Here is a 25,786-nt window from a genome sequence, read left to right as displayed (position 1 = left end):
ATGAGCTGTCAGGTGGAGAGTATTCTCTCTTTTCTGCAGCTCATGTTTGATAAGCAAAAATCGCCTGCCACGATTAGAGTGTTTGCAGCAGCGATTTCAGCTTGTCATGAGGGTTTTGGCAGAGACAATGTCTTTAGTCACCCTCTAGTGAAACGCTTCCTATTAGGAACGCGGCGACTTAGGCCAACACCTAGAGTCACGCTTCCTCAGTGGGATTTGGCTTTGGTACTCGAAGCGCTATGTAAGTCGCCGTTCGAGCCATTGAATCAAATACCCCTCAAGATGCTGTCTATCAAGACAGCACTGTTGCTCGCTTTGACTACAACTAAGCGGGTCAGTGATTTGTGTGCTCTTTCGACGAGACCTGACTGCCTGGCCATCAATGGTGACCTGAGCAGAGCAGTGTTACGTCCTAACCCGGCATTTGTGCCGAAGGTTATTAAGAGTTCATATAGGTCACAGACCGTGGAGCTGTGGGCTTTTTCTCCTCCTCCTCATAGAGAGAGGAGTGAGGAAAAGCTCCATCGCCTGTGCCCGGTACGCGCTTTGGCGTGTTACGTCGAGCGCACAGCAGCGATTAGGTCATCGCCTCAGTTGTTTGTGTGTCACGGTGCGGCTGCACTAGGTAGACCACTTTCAAAACAGAGGCTGTCTCACTGGCTTTGCGAAGGCATTGAGACAGCTTATGAGGTAGCAGGGCGGCAATTGCCTCAGGGTATCAGAGCTCACTCCACTCGTGGAGTAGCGGCTTCTACTGCCCTTTTTAGAGGAACGGGAGTAGAGGATATCTGTAGAGCAGCATCCTGGTCGACGCCGTCTCCATTTATCCGTTTCTATCTCTTAGATATGTCTTCCAATTCTCTGGCTCGATCTGTACTCAGCGTGGCTGAAGGGAGATCTTGAGCAAGAAGGAGAGGAGAAGCAGGACTGTGGACACAGGTTTCCATCAGGTCCGCTTTTGGTTAGGAAGACATGTCTTTAACAGATGTGTTTTCTAACTCTTTGGCTCGGTCTGTACTCAGCATAGCTGAAGGGAGATCTGGAGCTAGGAAGAGAGGGAAAAGCAGGACTATGGACTGGGTTTCCATCAGGTCCGCTTTGGATGAGAAAACATATTTTGTGGCATGAATCCTGACTGACAAGCTCAGTACAGTAGAGGCATGCGTGGATTAACAGAATATGAGGTCATCTATCTGCTCGCTCAGATAGTATGACTCATGTTTTGTTCCTGCCCACTAATCTCTGGGATTCCATTGAGTGAGTGAGGCGGTCTACCGCGTTCATAATGTAGAGTGACATTTGATGTCATTCCATTAGTGGTCGGTAGTGTTTTCACAGGATATTGAGGCACATCTATCTGCTAGTACAGATTAGTATGGCTTCTATTCTGGTGATCTGCCCACTAGTCATTGGCATTGCCATTGGACTAGGTGGGGCGGGTCTTTTAACCGATGACGCGGTATATTGTGACGCCCGTAGGGGTTTTTAGTTGCAGTACTGCGGGACTCGGTTACAGCCATTGCTGGGCCTGACTTTCTCGTTTTGATGGGAAGTGTTAGGTTCGGCAGGGAGTACATTTTGGAGCGCTACGCTCCGCCTTAAACCATTAGGAGCAGAGCTCCCCTATGGGGCGGAGCTCCACAATATAGAACGATTAGTTACCGGAGTGTAACTCCAGTTCTATGAGTGGAGCGGAGCCCCATAGGACTTAAGGCCCTGCCGACCCTCTCTAGTCTCGCTGAAGAAAAATATCTCGGGAGGCTGATTGAGGGGAAGCGTCCCCTCTTATAGGGACACCTGTACTCCTATTGGCTGTAGGTGTGTGCATAATTTTGTCTCAGGCTGCTGCTGCCTTAGGGCAGAGGGTAAACCATTAGGAGCAGAGCTCCCCTATGGGGCTCCGCTCCACTCATAGAACTGGAGTTACACTCCGGTAACTAATCGTCCATCATTACTTTAAGACATGAAGGTCAGTCAATACGGAACATTTCAAGAACTTTGAAAGTTTCTTCAAGTGCAGTCGCAAAAACCATCAAGCGCTATGATGAAACTGGCACTCATGAGGACCGCCACAGGAATGGAAGACCCATATTTACCTCTGCTGCAGAGGATAGGTTAATTAGAGTTTCCAGCCTCAGAAATTGCAACCCAAATAAATGCTTCACAGAGTTCAAGTAACAGACACATCTCACCTTTGAAATGTGGTTACGGGATTTAGGGAATGTAATCCATATGGAAAAGATTCGATACAACACCTCCAATAGAAGTCCATTGTTTTACAAAATATGGCAGCCGATACTGGATAAATGGTCTAGTCCCGCTTCATAACTGGGCTGACGATCTGCTGCTACTCTGTGCTGTACTCCACTCAATATTTATTTTTGGCTGAACTACACTGCTTGTAATGACTATATGCTGTCTTCTTATACACGTACCACCTAATAGGATTTTGTTTTATTTTGTGTATGTGTGAGTTAACTTTTGTTTTGTCCTCTAAACTGGCCATCCCATCCAACAGTACAATGAATGTCATTGTTTGTATTGCTGTCTCTTTTACTTTATTTTTATTGGAAAATAATAAACATATTATAAAAAAAACAAAACAGACACATCTCTACATAAACTGTTCAGAGGAGACTGTGTGAACCAGGCCTTCATGGTCGAATTGCTGCAAAGAAATCACTACTAAAGGACACCAATACAAAGAAGAGACTTCCTTGGGCCAAGAAACACGAGCAATGGACATTTGACTGGTGGAAATGTATCCTTTGGTCTGGAGCCCAAATTGGAGATTTTTGGTTCCAACCGCCGTGTCTTTGTGAGACGTGGTGTGGGGGAACGGATGATCTCCGCATGTGTATTTCTCACCGTAAAGCATGGAGGAGGAGGTATTATGGTGTGGGGGTGCTTTGCTGGTGATACTGTCTGTGATTTATTTAGAATTCAAGGCACACTTAACCAGCATGGCTACCACAGCATTCTGCAGCGATACGCCATTGTCACGGGGGTCTATGTCGTCCAAGTATGACCAAGGCGCAGCGTGTCCAAGAAACATGACTTTATTGTAGAATAAACGACAAAACAAAACAAGAACCGTAACGTCCTCAGTACACCGACTGAACTTGGAACAAAAACCCACAACCCTCATGAGAACACAAATAGTTTAAATATGGCTCCCAATCAGAGATAACGAGCCGACAGCTGACACTCGTTACCTCCGATTGGGAGTCACACGACACCACAATTAACTCACCCAAAACACAACCAACCGAATACACCCTATACAACAAACCCCACAACAAAACCCAACAAAACAAATACACCCTGGCTCAAATACAAAAGTCCCGGAGCCAGAGTGTCACAGCCATCCCATCTGGTTTGGGCTTAGTGGGACTATCATTTGTTTTTCAACAGGACAATGACCCAACACACCTTCAGGCTGTGTAAGGGCTATTTTACCAAGAAGGAGAGTGATGGAGTGCTGCATCAGATGACCTGGCCTCCACAATCCCCCGAACTCAACCAAATTGAGATGGTTTGGGATGAGTCAGACGGCAGAGTGAAGGAAAAGCAGCCAACAAGTGCTCAGCATATGTGGGAACTCCTTCAACAGTTGGAAAAGCATTCCAGGTGAAGCTGGTTGAGAGAATGCCAAGAGTGTGCAAAGCTGTCATCAAGGCAAAGGGTGGCTATTTGCAGAATCTCAAATCTCAAATCTATTTTGATTTGTTTAACACTTTTTTGGTTACTACATCATTCCATATGTGTTATTTCACAGTTTTGATGTCTTCACTATTATTCTACAATGTAGATAATAGTAAAAATAAAGAAAAACCCTTGAATGAGTAGGTGTTCTAAACCTTTTGACCGGTAGTGTATGTGTTATGATTTTACATCCCCTCATGTATTGTGGATAAAGAGTTACCTGTCTAACAGAACACAGAGGGTGTTCTTTAATGGAAGCCTCTCCAACATAATCCAGGTAGAATCAGGAGTTCCCCAGGGCAGCTGTCTAGGCCCCTTACTTTTTTCAATCTTTACTATTGACATGCCACTGGCTTTCAGTTAAGCAAGTGTGTCTACGTATGCGGATGACTCAACACTATACACGTCAGCTACTACAGCGACTAAAATGACTGCAACACTTAACAAAGAGCTGCAGTTAGTTTTGAAATGGGTGGCAATGAATAAGTTAGTACTAAATATTTCAAAAACTAAAATGTTACAGGAGGGGGTCGCAGTTCCGGAGCGTCCCACTAGGTGTCATCCTCCGACAACCTTAGGCACCTCCTCACTCACAGTCGGGACTAATCATCATCCTATTGGTGTCACCTGAGTCTATCGGTTCACCTTTTTATTTATGCCCTCACTTCCCTGTGTTCCCTTGCTCAGTTTTCTCTGCTAGTTTCTCTATGTCCAGCAGTACTACTCAGTGTCTGATCGGAGATCTATGTACAGGTACCAGAAGTGTTCTCTCTGTTACGTTATTTGTTTCAGTCTTAGGTAGTATTTCGTATTTTGGCTGTCAGCCGGTTTTTGGAGACTTATTTGCTCCACCTTTCTTTTATTGTGATAAGTCTGTTATTTTGTATTTTGGCTTCGGGACCACCAGTAAAGATCCTTGTTTCACCATCATGCCTACTGTATGTCCTGCACCGCACCTGGGTCACACCTCACCCCAACCCTTACAGAAAACTGAGCCAATATGGACCCAACGGAGGCAGCACAGTATCGGAGCGCATTGGCAACGCAGGGAGCCATGCTGAACCAGCACGACCGCAGCCTGCAACAGATCACCGAGAATCTCCGCCAGCTGACGATCGCCGTGCAGAGCTGGGTGGACATCCGACCAGCCCCGGCAGCCGGCAGAGCGGAAGCCGCGGAGTCTCCAGTCTCGCTTGCGATATCGCAGGAACCCTGCCTACCACCTCCGGAGAGGTATGACGGACGTCCAGAGGGCTGCAGGGAATTTCTCACCCAGTGTTCCCTGGTATTCAGCCTACAACCCTCCTCCTTCCCGACGGAGCAGGGCCGTGTGGCCTACATCATCACTCTGTTGATGGGTCGGGCCCTTTCCTGGGCTGCCGCGGAGTGGGAGAGCCAAACTCCGGCATGCTCCGACTCCTACCAATTCACCCGGGAGCTACGCAAGGTGTTCGACACCTCTCAGGTGGTGTTGGGGCACGAGGCCGAGAGGCGGCTCACGGCCTGTCGGCAGGGTGACCGTTCGGTGGCGGACTACTCCGTGGAGTTCCGGACCCGGGCTCGAGAGGCAGGATGGGAGGAGGCCGCCCTGGTCCTTTACGGACAATCGGCGTTATGAGAGGGCGCATGAGAGAGGGATGACGCAAGGCGTGCCTCCGCATCTCCCTATCAACCCGGAGGCTATCCGCCGATTCAGGGAGGAGACGCCTCAGGAGGAGGCTATGCAGCTGGGGGCGGCGCACTTGTCCAGGATGGAGAGGCAGAGGCGTCTGTGCCAGGGACGTTGCCTGTACTGCGGCCAGGCAGGTCACCACTGCGACTCATGCCCGGAGAAGACGGGAAGCCAGAACTGAAACCAAAACTCCAGAGACTCCCGGACTTTTCTCCCCGTCAGGGTTCAGTGGGCCCGCGCTGCGCGTCAGGCATATGCATTGGTGGATTCTGGGGCCGCGGGGCAGCAGAAAACCTGATGGACACGGGGCTGGCCCTAGGGTGGAGCGTTCCGTTACTCTCCCTCTCCGAGCCGGTTCCGGTCATGGGCCTGGACAGCCGGCCGTTGGGGTCGGGCTTCATCACCCGGCGCACTGTCCCCGTGCGTGTCCGGGTGGCGGGGGCGCTATGGGAGGATATCCAGTTTTTCATTGTGGACTCTCCGGAGTGTCCCCTCGTCCTCGGGCACCCCTGGCTGGTCGCCCACAAACCCCGGATAGGCTGGTCCACGGGGCGGCTCATCCTGAAGGGAGGCTCTGCCTCCGTCCTGTTCCGGTCTCCACCGACCACTCATCAGCCCAAACCACAGTCCCAGACCACCTACCAGTCCTCACCTCTTCCCCAGGTCCCACACTCCGAACCGTCTACTGCCCTAGCGGTGGTTGCCACCGGGAGGACGGCGGCTACAGACTCCGTCACCTGCCCAGACCTGGTAGGCATTCCCCGAGAGTATTGGGATCTGGGGGAGGTGTTTAGTAAGAGGCGTACCAAGGGCCTACCTCCTCACAGGCCTTACGACTGCGCTATCGATCTCCTGCCGGGCGCCATGCCCACACGAGGGCGATTGTTTGCCATTGTTCTGGCCGGAGACGCTGGCCATGAGGGAGTATATCGACGATGCACTCGTCGAGGGTCACATCCGTCCCTCTACCTTACCCGCCGGCGCGGGCTTCTTCTTCGTGGGGAAAAAGGACGGTGGGCAGCGGCCGTGCATTGATTACCGGGCGCTCAACGACATCACGGTTAAGAACCGCTACCCACTCCCCCTGATGACGACGGCATTCTAGTCATTGCAGGGAGCCCGGGTCTTCACCAAGCTGGACTCACGTAATGCCTACAACCTGGTGAGGATTCAGGAGGGGGATGAGTGGAAGACTGCTTTTAACACACCCAGTGGGCATTACGAGAACCAAGTCATAACGTTCGGTCTAGCCAACGCGCCTGCTGTGTTCTAGGCGTTGGTCAAAAACGTGCTTTGGCAGGAACTAATGGGGATCCATAATAAATACAATACAAAAATGTAATGTAATGTAGAGTAACGTGGATTAACATAGTATAATTTACTGTAATTTAGCGTAATGTAGTATAATGTACTGTAATGTAGGGTAATGTAGAATAATGTGGATTGATGTAGTATAGTGTGGAGCAATGTAGTATAATGTAGAGTAATGTGGACTAACATAGTATAATGTGGAGCAATGTAGTATAATGTAGAGTCATGTGGACTAACATAGTATAATATGGAGTAATGTAGTATAATGTACTGTAATGTAGGGTAATGTAGAGTAATGTGGATTGATGTAGAATAATGTGGAGCAATGTAGGGTAATGTGGAGCAATGTAGGGTAATGTAGAGTAATGTGGACTAACATAGTATAATGTGGAGCAATGTAGTATAATGAAGAGTAATGTAGTATAATGTAGTGTAATGTAGTGTGAAGTAGAGGTGTCCTCTACCGGCAGAAAAAAACATGTCCATCACCTCTTTGTCCAGTGAGGCCTCGAGGTGCAGTGGTTTGTCAGACATCAGGAACTGTCTGGTGGTCTCAGCCATGGGCTGAGGGCCAGGCTTCTCTGGGGCGTACTGGACCTTACGGATTACCAGGCGTACTGAGTTCCTGTTCATACACAAGGGTTAGGGTTAGACACACTGAGTTCCTGTTCAGACACAAGGGTTAGGGTTAGACACACTGAGTTCCTGTTCAGACACAACCACTGGAAATCAGGAAGTCAACTATGGCTATATTAAAACATTCACATTGACATTTATTCAAACGATTCACAAATATGCTTTTAAAATACATATTGAATAAATACTTTTGCTCTAGCCATATGCAATACTATATAGCAATATGCAGTTATTGGGGACCAATGCAATACTATATAGCAATATGCAGTTATTGGGGACCAATGCAATACTATATAGCAATATGCAGTTATTGGGGACCAATGCAATACTATATAGCAATATGCAGTTATTGGGGACCAATGCAATACTATATAGCAATATGCAGTTATTGGGGACCAATGCAATACTATATAGCAATATGCAGTTATTGGGGACCAATGCAATACTATATAGCAATATGCAGTTATTGGGGACCAATGCAATACTATATAGCAATATGGAGTTATTGGGGACCAATGCAATACTATATAGCAATATGCAGTTATTGGGGACCAATGCAATAATATATAGCAATATGCAGTTATTGGGGACCAATGCAATACTATATAGCAATATGCAGTTATTGGGGACCAATGCAATACTATATAGCAATATGCAGTTATTGGGGACCAATGCAATACTATATAGCAATATGCAGTTATTGGGGACCAATGCAATACTATATAGCAATATGGAGTTATTGGGGACCAATGCAATACTATATAGCAATATGCAGTTATTGGGGACCAATGCAATACTATATAGCAATATGCAGTTATTGGGGACTGTCACGAATACCGCCGAGGCTGCTCCTCCTCCTTGTTCGGGCAGGCTTCGGCGTTCGTCGTCCCCGGAGTACTAGCTGCCACCGTTTGATGTTTTCGATGTTTGTTTGGTCATGTCTAGTTTAGTGCACCTGTTTCGTATTCTGTCCTGATTATGTCACCTATAAGTTTCCCTGTGTTATGTTTTGTAGTTGTGTGTTATTGTCCGCCTGTCGTTTGGTGTCAAGGTTCGGTACTTTTGTGTTTAGAGTATTTTACGCATTGCGCGTATTAGTTCGCCTCCGGTGTTTTCGAGACCATTTACTTTGTATTTTGTTCATGAGTCTCAGTAAAGTCGTGTTGACTTATCCTCTGTGTCCTGCGCCTGACTTCACCACCGCATCCACATCAACAACGTGACAGAATAACACACCATTACCGAGTCGCTGGAGGATCGGGTCAGCTGCCAGAACGCCAGGATCCAGCAACTCGGATCCGCCATGCAAGAGGTCATGAACACCCTGCGCCGATGGGAGAGAGGAGGCTTGCCCACACCTCCTCCTGCCTCACCACCACCATCGGCCAGCCCCACCAGACCAGCTCCGGAGTCCAGTGGTATTCGGCTCTCGCTCCCGAGGGCATATGATGGCACCGCAGCCGGGTGTCAGGGGTTCCTCCTTCAAGTGGAACTCTACCTGGCAACCATACACCCGGCGCCCTCGGGATACGAGAGCGTTTCCGCCCTCATCTCCTGTCTCTTCGGCAAGGCGTTGGAGTGGGCCAATGCCGAATGGAGGGGAATAGACGCCGCCACCATCAGCTACGCGGAGTTCTCCCGCCCTGGACTTCCGGACTCTAGCGGTGGATGCTGGGTGGAATGAGAGGGCCCTCATCGACCACTATCGGTGTAGCCTGCGTGAGGACGTTCGACGAGAGTTGGCCTGCAGGGACACCAATCTAACCTTCGACCAGTTGGTGGACATGTCAATCCGTCTGGATACCCTGCTGGCCACCCGCGGACGTCCAGAGTTGGGGCCGTCCATTCCATCCCCCAGCACCTCCGAGCCGAGCCCTATGGAGCTCGGGGGTGCTGGCGCTAGAGAGAGGAGGAGAGAGATTCCGAGGGAGGCCGTCCCCTGCACCAACTGTGGTCGTAGAGGACACACTGCGGCTAGGTGCTGGGGAGGGTCTCCAGGGGTTCGAGGCAACAGGTCGCGCACTGGGGAGTCATTCCAGGTGGGTAGGCGCCCAACTCACCCAGAGCTCTCTGTTGTTCACTTTTGTTTACCTGTAGGATTTCCTCAGGTTGCATCTCAGTCCCAGCATAAGGCGCTAGTCGATTCAGGCGCAGCTGGGAATTTCATTGATCGTAATTTTTGTGTGAGGTTAGGGATTCCCCTCCTGCCCGTTGATGCACCCTTCCCTATCCATGCCCTAGATAGCCGTCCGTTGGGATCTGGGTTGATTAGGGACGTCACAGCGCCACTTAAGATGAGGACGCAGGGGGGTCATGAAGAGATTATTCAGTTGTATCTGATCGACTCTCCTGCGTATCCCGTGGTACTGGGGCTTCCTTGGTTAATCGCCCATGACCCCACCATTTCGTGGCAACAGAGGGCTCTCAAGGAGTGGTCTAACCAGTGTGTCGGGCGATGTTTAGGTGTTTCCGTAGGGGCGACCACGGTGGAGAGTCCGAACCAGGTGCCCGCAATGCACATTCCCTCCGAGTATGAGGATTTGGCACTCGTGTTCAGCAAGACTAGGGCGACGCGATTGCCACCTCATAGACGGGGAGATTGTGCGATAGACCTCCTGGCGGGTGCGGCACTTCCGCGGAGCCATGTGTATCCCTTGTCTCAAGAGGAGACGGCGGCTATGGAGACATACATAGCCGAGTCTCTGAGACAGGGATACATACGGCCCTCCACTTCCCCTGTGTCCTCGAGTTTCTTTTTTGTGAAGAAAAAGGATGGAAGGTTGCGCCCGTGTATTGATTACCGTAATCTCAATCAGATCACTGTCAAATACAGTTATCCTCTTCCTCTGATTGCGAGTATGACGGAATCATTACGCGGAGCGTGTTTCTTCACAAAACTGGATCTCAGGAGCGCTTACAACTTGGTGCGCATTAGGGAGGGAGATGAATGGAAGACAGCATTTAGTACCACCTCGGGTCATTATGAGTATCTCGTCATGCCATACGGGTTAATGAATGCTCCTTCAGTCTTCCAATCCTTTGTGAACGAGATCTTCCGGGACATGCATGGGCAGGGTGTGGTCGTGTACATTGACGACATTCTAGTGTACTCTTCTACACGAGCCGAGCATGTAGCCCTGGTACGCCGAGTGTTGGGTAGGTTGTTGGAGCATGACTTGACAGATCGAGGCTCCTGCGGTGGATGAGTGGTTTCGGCGCTCGGAGGAGACGTGGAACGCTGCACACGTCCATCTGCAGCGGGCTATCCGTAGACAGAAGGCGAGCGCCGATCTCCACCGCAGTGAGGGTCCAGTATACGCACCTGGAGATCGAGTCTGGCTCTCGACTCGAAACCTGCCCCTTCGCCTGCCCTGCCGGAAGCTGGGTCGGCGGTTTGTGGGGCCATTTAAAGTCCTGAGGAGATTGAACGAGGTATGCTACAAGTTACAACTGCCTAATGATTATCACATTAACCCCTCGTTCCATGTGTCTCTCCTCAGGCCGGTGGTAGCTGGTCCACTCCAGGACAGTGAGATAAGAGAGACTCCTCCGCCCCCACTGGACATCGAGGGGGCTGCGGCGTACTCAGTCCGGTCCACCGTGGATTCGAGACGTCGGATGGGGGGTCTACAATATCTCGTGGAGTGGGAGGGGTACGGTCCGGAGGAACGGTGCTGGGTGCCTAGGAGGGACATCTTAGATCCCTCCCTCCTGACGGAGTTCCACCGTAACCATCCCACGCGCCCTGCTCCGCGTCCTCCTGGCCGTCCCCGAGTCAAGGGGGGGGGGGGGGGGGTACTGTCACGAATACTGCCGAGGCTGCTCCTCCTCCTTGTTCGGGCAGGCTTCGGCGTTCGTCATCCCCGGAGTACTAGCTGCCACCGTTTGATGTTTTCGATGTTTGTTTGGTCATGTCTAGTTTAGTGCACCTGTTTCGTATTCTGTCCTGATTATGTCACCTATAAGTTTCCCTGTGTTATGTTTTGTAGTTGTGTGTTATTGTCCGCCTGTCGTTTGGTGTCAAGGTTCGGTACTTTTGTTTTTAGAATATTTTACGCATTGCGCGTATTAGTTCGCCTCCGGTGTTTTCGAGACCATTTACTTTGTATTTTGTTCATGAGTCTCAGTAAAGTCGTGTTGACTTATCCTCTGTGTCCTGCGCCTGACTTCACCACCGCATCCACATCAACAACGTGACAGGGACCAATGCAATACTATATAGCAATATGCAGTTATTGGGGACCAATGCAATACTATATAGCAATATGCAGTTATTGGGGACCAATGCAATACTATATAGTAATATGCAGTTATTGGGGACCAATGCAATACTATATAGCAATATGCAGTTATTGGGGACCAATGCAATACTATATAGCAATATGCAGTTATTGGGGACCAATGCAATACTATATAGCAATATGCAGTTATTGGGGACCAATGCAATACTATATAGCAATATGCAGTTATTGGGGACCAATGCAATACTATATAGCAATATGCAGTTATTGGGGACCAATGCAATACTATATAGCAATATGCAGTTATTGGGGACCAATGCAATACTATATAGCAATATGCAGTTATTGGGGACCAATGCAATACTATATAGCAATATGCAGTTATTGGGGACCAATGCAATACTATATAGCAATATGCAGTTATTGGGGACCAATGCAATACTATATAGCAATATGCAGTTATTGGGGACCAATGCAATACTATATAGCAATATGCAGTTATTGGGGACCAATGCAATACTATATAGCAATATGCAGTTATTGGGGACCAATGCAATACTATATAGCAATATGCAGTTATTGGGGACCAATGCAATACTATATAGCAATATGCAGTTATTGGGGACCAATGCAATACTATATAGCAATATGCAGTTATAGTAATAATTATATCTACATATGCCATTTTGCCGATGCAGTCATTGTGGAGTGGAATGACTCCATTTACCATGCTGGGCATATAGGACCTCCCCACCCAATCATATAGGACCTCCCCACCCAATCATATAGGACCTCCCCACCCAATCATATAGGACCTCCCCACCCAATCATATAGGACCTCCCCACCCAATCATATAGGACCTCCCCACCCAATCATATAGGACCTCCCCACCCAATCATATAGGACCTCCCCACCCAATCATATAGGACCTCCCCACCCAATCATATAGGACCTCCCCACCCAATCAAGTCTGAACTTTATGGTGTGAATTTATGATCGTCTTTAAAATGTCAACATTCTCCTCTGTTCACTGTGCTGGTGTACATCCCTGATACCTTCTGGACTGATTCAAAAGTAGTTTTCCCAACCATCACTCCATAATTTGAACTACATTAATAATTTACGTTTTTATGTGCTTAACATTTTGTATCATGATTATTCTTAAATTGTTTTACCTTTTATGTATTTTGTCTTGGACGTTCTCTGAGCAGAAAGCTTTGACTTCAAAGTCAACCCCGCAGGCCTTCAGAGACAAAATATAGAAACAAGTTTTCACTTTTAAGTTGGATTATTTTTCTGCTTAAATGTCATTATGGATTGTAACTGTTTGAACCTATACAGGTTAAAGTTAGATTTAGGCTGAACCCGAGAAGCACCTTCCCTGTGTCCTCCGGTCCAGGCTGCAGGGTGACTGAGCATGGTAAATTCAGTGGAATCTGTCGACAGAAATATAAAGAAAGTTTCAACCTTAGTACTTAAAACAGCTGACAGGAGGTTGGATGATGTGCTACCTTCATTTAGAAATTAGGATGAGATCATTGATTGATTCATTTTATCTGCCAGTTAAAAAAATAATACATATACACAGTAGAATGGTGTCAGATACTTTTTCCCACTGTGGTCCCTAAAGTGTATGGTGCAAAAACATTACAACATTATACAATTCACATATGACAACAAAAACAACAACACTAACAAAAAAAAAAAAACTCAAAAAAAACTCCTAATAGAGATCACAATGGTGGTGACCATTACCTCGAAGGTGAAAGGGTGAGCATGTTCCCCAAGCTTTTTGATCAGGCGTTCTTGAAGGCGAGTTAAGCTCTTTTTGTCTTCAGGCACTGGAGGGAAGGCCTGGATGTTGGCCACGAAGAGGTCCTTCCGAAACGTCAAGCCCAGAACATCCAAGTCCTCACGGCCATAACGGAAGGCGCATGTCAACGTCACAAACACTGAGGGGAGAAGAGAAGAGTGAAGATAATCAAGTAGCTAATTAGACCTTTTTAAATGCAATATATTGCTGAAACCACAACCAGTCTAATGACGTCATGATAACCAGACTAATGACGTCATGACGACCAGGCTAATTACGTAATGACAACCAGGCTATTGACGTCATGATGACCACTTATGACGTCATGACAAGCAGTTTTGTCCACTGGGTTAATTTAAGCTTCATTTCAAGCTGCCATTAACACAGTAGACAGTCTTTTCACAGTAGACAGTCTCTTTTCACAGTAGACAGTCTCTTTCACAGTAAACAGTCTCTTTTCACAGTAAACAGTTTATTTTCACAGTAGACAGTCTCTTTCACAGTACCTTTTCTCTCTTTCAGGTACTCTGGATCTATCAACACCACGCCGTCTGAAAGCAGAAGGAGATGTAAGAGTTATCTAGGTGTGTGAAATCAAACACCTTTCACCACCAGAAACAGTAGTCTACTGAACAATGCAACGTCTCAAGGAAATACCTGTGATTATATCACACATAACATATTGCTTGAAGTCAAACACACAAAACCCTGCCGACTAAACCATAGTAAGTATATGGAGCGGTGTTTAAAGCTGGGTCTCCCAAGCACCACAAGAAGTGCTTCTGAACCAACTCCATTACAGAAGCATACTATAGGGTGGTGAGTGGGACATACAGTACACAGAGCAGGGTGGTGAGTGGGACATTCAGTACACATAGCAGGGTGGTGAGTGGGACATTCAGTACACATAGCAGGGTGGTGAGTGGGACATATAGTACACAGAGCAGGGTGGTGAGTGGGACATTCAGTACACAGAGCAGGGTGGTGAGTGGGACATTCAGTACACAGAGCAGGGTGGTGAGTGGGACATTCAGTACACAGAGCAGGGTGGTGAGTGGGACATTCAGTACACAGAGCAGGGTGATAGAGTGGGACATTCAGTACACAGAGCAGGGTGGTGAGTGGGACATTCAGTACACAGAGCAGGGTGGTGAGTGGGACATTCAGTACACAGAGCAGGGTGGTGAGTGGGACATTCAGTACACAGAGCAGGGTGATAGAGTGGGACATTCAGTACACAGAGCAGGGTGGTGAGTGGGACATTCAGTACACAGAGCAGGGTGATAGAGTGGGACATTCAGTACACAGAGCAGGGTGGTGAGTGGGACATTCAGTACACAGAGCAGGGTGGTGAGTGGGACATTCAGTACACAGAGCAGGGTGGTGAGTGGGACATTCAGTACACAGAGCAGGGTGGTGAGTGGGACATTCAGTACACAGAGCAGGGTGGTGAGTGGGACATTCAGTACACAGAGCAGGGTGGTGAGTGGGACATTCAGTACACAGAGCAGGGTGGTGAGTGGGACATTCAGTACACAGAGCAGGGTGGTGAGTGGGACATTCAGTACACAGAGCAGGGTGATAGAGTGGGACATTCAGTACACAGAGCAGGGTGGTGAGTGGGACATTCAGTACACAGAGCAGGGTGGTGAGTGGTAGAGTGGCGTTGCAAGCACCATGCTCTACCAACTAAGCTACACAGGGTTATGGTCAGGGTTGTCTTAACTAGAGGGGGTTATGGTTAGTGTTGTCTTAACCAGAGGGTGTTTTGGTTAGAGTTGTCTTAACTAGAGGGGGTTATGGTTAGAGTTGTCTTAACTAGAGGAGGTTATGGTTAGTTGTCTTAACTAGAGGTGGTTATGGTTAGAGTTGTCTTACCTAGAGGTGGTTATGGTTAGTTGTCTTAACTAGATGAGGTTTTGGTTAGAGTTGTCTTAACTAGAGGTGGTTTTGGTTAGAGTTGTCTTAACTAGAGGAGGTTATGGTTAGTGTTGTCTTAACTAGAGGGGGTTATGGTTAGTTGTCTTAACTAGAGGAGGTTATGGTTAGTTGTCTTAACTAGAGGAGGTTATGGTTAGTTGTCTTAACTAGAGGTGGTTATGGTTAGAGTTGTCTTACCTAGAGGTGGTTATGGTTAGTTGTCTTAACTAGATGAGGTTTTGGTTAGAGTTGTCTTAACTAGAGGTGGTTTTGGTTAGAGTTGTCTTAACTAGAGGAGGTTATGGTTAGTGTTGTCTTAACTAGAGGGGGTTATGGTTAGTTGTCTTAACTAGAGGAGGTTATGGTTAGTTGTCTTAACTAGAGGTGGTTATGGTTAGTTGTCTTAACTAGAGGTGGTTATGGTTAGAGTTGTCTTAACTAGAGGTGGTTATGGTTAGAGTTGTCTTAACTAGAGGAGGTTATGGTTAGTTGTCTTAACTAGAGGTGGTTATGGTTAGAGTTGTCTTAACTAGAGGTGATTATGGTTAGAGTTGTCTTAACTAGAGGAGGTTATGGTTAGTTGTCTTAACTAGAGGTGGTTATGGTTAGTTGTCTTAACTAGAGGTGGTTATGGTTAGTGTTGTCTTACCTAGGGGTTCCACCATGTCAACGTGGTCCACAAAGTCCCTCTTCCCCAGGTACACCGTGAGCTGAGGAAGACAATGGTGGGTTTCAGAGAATGGTGTAATGAGATAATGAATATAAGTACCAGATTTCATTGTTCTAAAAACTAAAACATATTTTTTTGACTAAAATATCACATACCCTTGAAAAAATGAATAATTTAAATATACACGCACAACAACGTTTTATGTGTTACAAACGTCTCAACAGTGTAAATATTGATGAAATAAATGTTTTCATAAAGATTATGCATCTTCAGGCTTCTGTAAAAGTATTGCTCTCTATAAACATTAACTCTGTCTGTCTCCAATATCCCATGTTCATCCTGTCGTTGACCAGGAGAACTCTGCTTAGAATCCTGTGTAGAACCCTGAGTAGAACCCTGTTTAGAACACTTTGTATAACCAATCAATCAATCAATCAATTTTATTTTATATAGCCCTTCTTACATCAGCTAATATCTCGAAGTGCTGTACAGAAACCCAGCCTAAAACCCCAAACAGCTAGTAATGCAGGTGTAGAAGCACGGTGGCTAGGAAAAACTCCCTAGAAAGGCAAAACCTAGGAAGAAACCTAGAGAGGAACCAGGCTATGAGGGGTGGCCAGTCCTCTTCTGGCTGTGCCGGGTGGAGATTATAACAGAACCATGCCAAGATGTTCAAAAATGTTCATAAGTGACAAGCATGGTCAAATAATAATCAGGAATAAATCTCAGTTGGCTTTTCATAGCCGATCATTAGAGTTTAAAACAGCAGGTCTGGGACAGGTAGGGGTTCCATGTTTAGAACCCTGTGGAGAACTATATTAAGAACCCTGTGTGGATCCCTGTGAAGCACCCTATGAAGAACCCTGTGTATAACCCTGTTTAGAACACTGTGGAGAACCCTGAGTAGAACCATGTGTGGAACCCTGTTTAGAACCCTGTTTAGAACCCTGTGTTCCAGGAAGCTGCTTCATATTCTTCCCACGGTATCTGCTGCTGCTGCTGTGAGGACCTGTGCCATCTTCTCTGCTGTGGCCTACAGACTACTGGAGACTACTGGAGACACAGGCATGGCCCAGCCAGCACTGCCCAGACAGGAGAATCACAGCTCTTAGCAGAGTCCTCTTGACCCTAACCCTAGTTCCAGCTATCAGATAGGTCGTTATTATAGCTGCTAACTCCAGCTACCAGACAGGTAGTTATTATAGCTGCTAGCTCCAGCTACCAGACAGGTAGTTATTATAGCTGCTAGCTCCAGCTACCAGACAGGTAGTTATTATAGCTGCTAACTCCAGCTACCAGACAGGTCGTTATTATAGCTGCTAGCTCCAGCTACCAGACAGGTAGTTATTATAGCTGCTAACTCCAGCTATCAGATAGGTCGTTATTATAGCTGCTAACTCCAGATACCAGACAGGTAGTTATTATAGCTGCTAGCTCCAGCTACCAGACAGGTAGTTATTATAGCTGCTAACTCCAGCTACCAGACAGGTAGTTATTATAGCTGCTAGCTCCAGCTACCAGACAGGTAGTTATTATAGCTGCTAGCTCCAGCTACCAGACAGGTAGTTATTATAGCTGCTAACTCCAGCTACCAGACAGGTAGTTATTATAGCTGCTAACTCCAGCTACCAGACAGGTAGTTATTATAGCTGCTAACTCCAGCTACCAGACAGGTAGTTATTATAGCTGCTAACTCCAGCTACCAGACAGGTAGTTATTATAGCTGCTAACTCCAGCTACCAGACAGGTAGTTATTATATCTGCTAACTCCAGCTACCAGACAGGTAGTTATTATAGCTGCTAGTTCCAGCTACCAGACAGGTAGTTATTATAGCTGCTAGCTCCAGCTACCAGACAGGTAGTTATTATAGCTGCTAGCTCCAGCTACCAGACAGGTAGTTATTATAGCTGCTAGCTCCAGCTACCAGACAGGTAGTTATTATAGCTGCTAACTCCAGCTACCAGACAGGTAGTTATTATAGCTGCTAACTCCAGCTACCAGACAGGTAGTTATTATAGCTGCTAACTCCAGCTACCAGACAGGTAGTTATTATAGCTGCTAGCTCCAGCTACCAGACAGGTAGTTATTATAGCTGCTAACTCCAGCTACCAGACAGGTAGTTATTATATCTGCTAACTCCAGCTACCAGACAGGTAGTTATTATAGCTGCTAACTCCAGCTACCAGACAGGTAGTTATTATAGCTGCTAACTCCAGCTACCAGACAGGTAGTTATTATAGCTGCTAACTCCAGCTACCAGACAGGTAGTTATTATAGCTGCTAACTCCAGCTACCAGACAGGTAGTTATTATAGCTGCTAACTCCAGCTACCAGACAGGTAGTTATTATAGCTGCTAGCTCCAGCTACCAGACAGGTAGTTATTATAGCTGCTAGCTCCAGCCATCGGATGTGTTTCCTAATGTTCTCTAATTGTAAATGAAACCTTTGAAAATTATTATTACGCTAGAATGGTTACATTGGGATCAGAAACACTTATTAATGCAATTTAAATGGAGATTAGTTGATTATTTTTGGATTGTCTAAGAAATCAGAGGAATGTTGCTCCTTATGCTTTTATTATGTAATAAGTCATTACTAATAACACAAAGTATAACTCACCTTTCCATTGGGACTTGCTTTTTTGAATACCCTGAAAAAGGACACAGAGAGAGAGAGAGAGATAGAAAGAGAGCGATGGGGAGCGAGAGAGATGGAGGGAAAGGGAGAGAGAGAGAGGGGGAGGAGAAAATAAACAGTGAGATTTAGGAGTTGATATCATTATCATTTATAAATCCGTTTCTTCATTCAAATAAAACAAAGAAACCAAACTAGATTGTAACAATGACCAGTCAAACCAACAGAATCTCTTGATGTGGCCATATTTGTCCGGTCCTTAGATTGTAGGTTATATAATGCTGTGCCATACTGGATCACACCAAGTAAACAAAAACTGTAAACAAAAACTGAAAATAAAATTACAACTAAAATTGGAATAACTATCTGAAATAAAAATAAACAACATTTGAAAAACTACAACTATACTGAAACTATTATATTTGACTGCAAAACGAACTAAAATAAAATACCAGCATAAATGATGTTTAGTTTGAGTTGTTTCCCCTTCTAGACTTGGGGTTTTGAAGGATTTCTTTTCTAATGGGGTTTTCGAGATTCTGTTAATGCTGCCAGTAGATGGTGATGTTTCAAATAGGCCTAGCTTCACTATCACTAGCTATCACTAGCTAGCAGGGAAGGAATCAAGAGGAAGAGCTCAGAGCATGAACCAATGGCGGCAGCAAACCCAACACCAGCAGTGGTCAGTCCCGTGTGGGATTATTTGGAGTACATTGAACACTGGAATATTTAGGTTTAGGTGAAAATGTGTCAAGGTGATTGGAATGTTATATGATGGTATTAATAGCTCAGTATCTCTTCCGCATGGAACATCTAAAAGAGTTGACGTGAAGAGAGGAATTCATCAAGGATGTCCCAGCTCACCATTACTGTTAATTGGCTATCAGTCAATTAGCAGATGACACTACTCTATTCCTTAAGAACACAGCACAGATTCCAGCAGTACTAAATGTTTATTTTATTTTTTAAGCTTTCGGTTTACATTTAAATATGAAAATATGAATTAATGGCTCTTCATGATCACCCTCTGACTCCTGTGCATAATATACCAGTTAAAGATTAAGTGAAATATTTAGGTATTGTAATTACAAAGGATTTAAAGTTTAGGGAAAAGTCCAATATACAGAATTATTTACAGAAGAGTCAAACTATTCTCAATAGTAGGCTACAAAGGGAGTTATCCATTTTTTGACATATTTTTGACATATTTTACTTACTAAGATGGAGAGTCTATCAAGACTAACTATTCCTTAGCTATGCCTGACAAGTTATTCAAGTTAATTAACCAAGACAATTTTGGAAAAATCAACATCATTATTTAAGAAAGGGGGATATTGTAAAGTGTATTGAGGAAGGTGGTCTGAATGCAATTGACTTTGATCCAGTGAATGGTACCATCAACTTAAAAATGATTACAATGTTTTATTCAAAAATGTGAACATTTTTGGTTCGAGTTTCCTTCTAAAATCTTTAAGAGTTTTGGTGGTATAGATTTTTTATTAAGATGTGATTTTGAGATTTCTAAACTGCCCATTAAGTTATCTGCATTTCATCAGCAAGTCCTCTGTTATTGGAAACTAATAAATAAACATAACTTCACTCTGCATACTAATCCAATTTGGATCAATAGATACATCCTAGTAATTAAGAGTAAATCCTTATTTTACAATGAACGGATGGATAAAGGTATCTGGTCTATTCAACATTTAATGGATGATAATGGAAATATTTTATTGTATAACGATTTCATAAAAAAATATGACCTTGTTTGACCTCGATAGACAATATACTACAGTGGTTAAGGCAATCCCACAAGCAATTATTATTTTAGTCAAAGGAATGTTGACTTATTCTGCTGCAGTATCACAGATGTTTTCATTAGTTATAGAAGGATACAATTTCTTAGATAAAAAATGTAATAATATATTACATTTTAGTCATTTAGCAGACGCTCTTATCCAGAGCGACTTACAGTTAGTGAGTGCATACATTATTTTTAAAAAAAATCATACTGGCCCCCCGTGGAAATCGAACCCACAACCCTGGCGTCGCAAACGCCATGCTCTACCAACTGAGCTACATCCCTGCCGGCCATTCCCTCCCCTACCCTGGACGACGTTGGGTCTCCCGGGTCGCGGCCGGCTATGACAGAGCCTTCTTAAGAACTACTCTTACTGCAGACGGTTTCTCTTCACCTCTGAAAAGGAAATATATGTTACAAGACTTCGCTAGGTGTTCTACCGTCAGAATAAGAACCAGATACCATTCTTCTCCTTCATCGCCTAAAGCTAAAGAAGTTCATCTCAAAACACTGAAGGATATTTATCCATGTAATGATTTCTTAAGATGAAGATTTAACTCTGACTTGAACCATTGTGTGTTTTTGTAACTCAGATATTGAAACGGCAGAACATGTTTCTTCTTCACGTCAAGCCTACTAAAACCTTTTGGGATTGATTTCAGTACTAGATCACATATGACGATCTATTCATACCAACTTTAACGTTTAATAATATCAGGTTTGGTTTTCTAATGGAGGACAGGAAAGCTGAATGTATGTATAATTTTTTGATCATCATGGCAAAATATTTCATTCACAAATGTAGTTTTTTGAAAAATACCCGTTTATTGTCTTCTCAAATTAGGTAAAGTTATATAAACAATCTTTGAAATTGGTTAAATTCCAAACAAGCCCTTGATCTTTATAAAAATCTCTGTAAATAAAAAACATTTGCTCAGTCTGTTTATTGAAATAAATGCTCTTTCAATATGTGAATTATTGCTGGAAAGGACAGAAGCAAATGTATTGTGTCAGAAGATGGCAGCGTGCATAGAACAGAGATGAAAAACCCAACCAACCTCAAAGTTAATCTGAACCCACAAAGAATTTCAGGATAAAGACAAGGTGAGATATTATTATTATAGATATTATTTTATTTTTTGGAATCCGTCAGGATTCGACTCCTGGTATCATATGAACAGAAATGTGTAGAATTGCAGGAAATTAGCTTTAAAACTGCACATTTTTCTCTCCACCAACAAAAAGGGTGTTAACAGTTTGAACAGTTTGGGGTTGCATGGGTTTGCTACTACGCTGATAAATGACAATATCCATCTGGACCTTTGCCACCTAGGAAATGTGTGTGACCGGACCATCTCAAATAGTACTTGAATATCCCTGCTATAGGCCAACAACACATAAATGTCTCCTAAACTCCCATGCATAAGGCTACTTTCTGTCCCTAACACTAAAACGAAATAGTATAAAAACGAAATAGAAAAATGTTTTTATCAAACTGAAACTGAATTAAAAACTACAGATTTGAGCCAGTTTGCTACAGCAGGAAAATAATCCTGCAGCGTCAGGAAATGTGAATTATTATGTGGATTATAAATAATGGAGGTTTTTGTAGGGGTTGATACATTTTTGGTTAGGGCAAATCAAGTCTGAATATTCAAAGTGGAAATTACAAACATTAGAAGTGTTTTTAAAACTCAAATACACTACAAGTTTGCATTTCCTGCTGTGCAGGAATATTCTCAGCAAAAAAAAAGTGATCAAATTAAGATCCTACATCTGTAGTAAATCAAGTCTGAAAACTAACTGAAACTAAATTGAATTAACCCCCCAAAAAGTAAAACTAATAGATATAAAAAACGAATAGAAAATCATCAAACTAAATAACCTTAGATCACATCACAATGTTGCAATGCCCATTACTTAACGTCTTCCATTCTAGATATCCCTGTGTTAACGTCAGAGCAGCAGGGCTGTTGTACAATACTCTGACTCTCTGAGCTCAGCATAATAACACTATTTGAAGCGTCAGATAATAATAATACTAATCTGCAAAAAAGCACACACACCGGCCATGATGCGTTTACAATACCGCGTTGGTAATACACCATTATTTGTTCGACCAAATGGGAAAACGTCTGTGTGGTGAGCCTTTGAAATAAGATCACGATCAAACCAGCAGGATCAAAATAGCTAGGTAGTCCAACACTCTCCCCGACATGCAACCATCCCAGAGGCGGGGGAGAAAGGATGGAGATCCTGCTGCGTCTGCCAGCCACATCCCAAGCAGGTGCACCTGATTCATCCTAGCTAGTCAAAATACAGAATAATAATCAAGCATTTTTGTCAACATCGATGACAGTTTGGAGACTGGAGGTAGGCCGTCTTCCCTGCTACGTTGACCTCGGTTTGCAGTATGACAAAGTCACTCACAAATGTATCTTTGATACAGGTGTTATCAGCAACTTCTGTGGACAGTGTGGGGTAGCTACTGTAACTAGCTAGCTGTAGCTTGGTACCTAGCATAGCACCAATGCAACTAGACTGAAAACAATGACCAGAAACGGCGATAATTGTCAATATTCTTAGCAATGATTTAGGAATCCACCTGTCTAAGTATTAGCTAGCTAGGCAGCCACTTGTTGGTCTCCTATTTACATTGTACATGAAAAGAAACTATCTAGCTAGCTAGATAGATAGCGAACTAAACAAGTTAGCCAGCTACCTACACCTGTTGCTCCAAGCTAACCATATAAGCAGCTAGCTAGCTTCATCTGGCTAGTGTGGCTTGACCGGGTCTGATCATCAGCAACCAAATACGAAAACTGTCTTATAAATTAGTGGTATTTTAGATGATAGTTAGCTAGCTAACTATAGCTACTGAAAAAGATGATGTCGTTTTGAAAAAGATGATGTCGTTTTGCCATGTTTTTTTGGGGGAGAACATTTGTTTTCATCCATCTGCTAGCAAAAAAATGTCTGACCAGCACAGTGATAGTGTAATCCATGTGTAATAACTCCATAAAAAATGAATGAACATGTCAAATTATTACGTGACGTGCAGTCATAATCAAGTCCTGATTGGTCAACAAGCTTATTTGACGGGTCAAAGTGTTATTTGATGTGTATCTTTTTTGACATGCAAAGACCCAAACAGCATTCCAAACTCAGCAGGCCTATAGTACAACACGGACTGTCTCAGCCTTCTAATACTGCACAACCACGAGGTTTTCTCACCTCACCTGGGGTCAAACAGCATGTGTATTGTTTTTCTAACACTGAGCATTTGATTGAGCCTGGCTGGAGTACCAGATGTGCTTACACGTTTGGGTTCTATTCTATTGGTTGCATTGCTCCAGTCAAGCTTTAATCAAATGCAGTTAAAGTATTTGGAAGATAACAAATAGTAGCTATTTGGATCCAGGTCGGTTTCTCTCAGACTCAGTCAGTCACTCACCCAGTTTACTCAGCCCTGATGGCGCTCTCCTCTCCAGCCTGTTAAATGGTGTCCAATGCAATACTGTGGTGTCCCTCCCTTTCCTCCCTGCCTCCATATCCTCCCTCCCTGCCTCCATATCCTCCCTCCCTGCCTCCATATCCTCCCTCCCTGCCTCCATATCCTCCCTCCCTCCCTCTGTATCCTCCCTCCCTCCCTGTCCTCCCTCCCTCCGTATCCTCCCTCCCTGTCCTCCCTGCCTCCATATCCTCCCTTCCTCCCTCCCTCTGTATCCTCCCTCCCTCCCTGTCCTCCCTCCCTCCCTGTCCTCCCTCCCTCCCTGTCCTCCCTCCCTCTGTATCCTCCCTGTTCTCATTCCCCCTTGCCTCCCTCGCTGACCTCCCTCCCTGTCCTCCCTCTCTCCCTCCGTATCCTCCCTCCCTGTCCTCCCTCTCTCCCTACCTGTCCTCCCTCCATTTACACCCTCCCTCCCTCCCTCTCTCCCTGTCCTCCCTCTCTCCCTCCGTATCCTCTCTCCCCCCCTGTCCTCCCTCTATAGTCTTAATGACTCCAGGAAGACATTATGTCACTGTCCAGAGCAGAGTAGCAGACCCTCCCCTACTTTCTCCTGGAATGACGGTTGTGGGGAATAACTAACTGGAAATACTTCCCAGAAACATAGCATATTCTGTACTGTATGACAGAGGTTTTTTAAAACAAAACAAAAAAATGTATTCAAATGTTAAAAACTAAAACAATGTAAATCTTTCTGATAAACATTGCAGCTCTGACATGATGTAGTGATGATGTTAGGGTTAGGGTTGTGGTTTACACGGCAACAGGATTAGGGTTAGGGTTGTGGTTTAAATGGCAGCAGGATTAAGGTTGTGGTTGTGGTTTACATGGCAACAGGGTTAAGGTTGTGGTTTACATGGCAACAGGGTTAGGGTTGTGGTTTACATGGCAGCAGGGTTAGGGTTGTGGTTGTGGTTTACATGGCAACAGGGTTAAGGTTGTGGTTTACATGGCAACAGGGTTAGGGTTGTGGTTTACATGGCAGCATGGTTAGGGTTATGGTTGTGGTTTACATGGCAACAGGGTTAAGGTTAGGGTTGTGGTTGTGGTTTACATGGCAACAGGGTTAGGGTTAGGGTTGTGGTTTACATGGCAGCATGGTTAGGGTTAGGCTTTACATAGCAGGCAGGGTTAGGGTTGTGGTTTACATGGCAACAGGGTTAGGGTTGTGGTTTACATGGCAACAGGGTTAGGGTTAGGCTTTACATAGCAGGCAGGGTTAGGGTTGTGGTTTACATGGTAACAGGGTTAGGGTTGTGGTTTACATGGTAACAGGGTTAGGGTTGTGGTTTACATGGTAACAGGGTTAGGGTTGTGGTTTACATGGTAACAGGGTTAGGGTTGTGGTTTACATGGTAACAGGGTTAGGGTTGTGGTTTACATGGTAACAGGGTTAGGGTTGTGGTTTACATGGTAACAGGGTTAGGGTTGTGGTTTACATGGTAACAGGGTTAGGGTTGTGGTTTACATGGTAACAGGGTTAGGGTTGTGGTTTACATGGCAACAATAGATGACTGGGGATATTTGACTCTGCTGCTCCTGGACTCATTCAAATATTATCTTTGGTATGCAAAAGATTACACAGTCGTTGTGCAGAAAAACAACACTCAGAAATGGCCTATTGAGACTACTGTAAGGATAACTACACCAAGAGTCGTTTCACTCTCAATAGGACCCCCTCAAAACAAACACAGAAAAACTATGATATTTCACACTACTAGTGTTGCCACAGTATTATTGTACCAGACTAACCCTGACCCTAGCAGACTGAATATCTCTCCTGAAGCAGGACGTCATGGACTCGGATGATTCCCCCATCGTTCCTGTACCCAAGAAAGCGAAGGTAACTGAACTAAAGGACTAGCACTCACC

At 45.0% G+C, this 25,786-nt stretch overlaps 1 protein-coding gene across 1 annotated transcript in view; it reads right to left on the bottom strand.

Moving 5' to 3' along the window:
• LOC311106250 (beta-arrestin-1) overlaps positions 1 to 25,786 on the bottom strand; it is a gene marked incomplete at both ends in the record, with an annotated part of 92,899 nt that overhangs the window by 46,921 nt on the left and 20,192 nt on the right. The window contains 7 exons of the mRNA XM_084148545.1: positions 7,178 to 7,313; positions 12,742 to 12,809; positions 12,943 to 13,002; positions 13,322 to 13,518; positions 13,886 to 13,930; positions 15,949 to 16,009; positions 18,591 to 18,621. Of these exons, the coding sequence (XP_084004671.1) occupies positions 7,178 to 7,313; positions 12,742 to 12,809; positions 12,943 to 13,002; positions 13,322 to 13,518; positions 13,886 to 13,930; positions 15,949 to 16,009; positions 18,591 to 18,621 (598 nt within the window). The remainder of the gene's footprint in view (positions 1 to 7,177; positions 7,314 to 12,741; positions 12,810 to 12,942; positions 13,003 to 13,321; positions 13,519 to 13,885; positions 13,931 to 15,948; positions 16,010 to 18,590; positions 18,622 to 25,786) is intronic.

The sequence above is a fragment of the Coregonus lavaretus genome (assembly GCF_964263955.1).
Source record: "Coregonus lavaretus genome assembly, chromosome: 30".
Classification (NCBI taxonomy): Eukaryota; Metazoa; Chordata; class Actinopteri; order Salmoniformes; family Salmonidae; genus Coregonus; species Coregonus lavaretus.
This window is presented reverse-complemented; position numbering and strand designations above follow the sequence as displayed.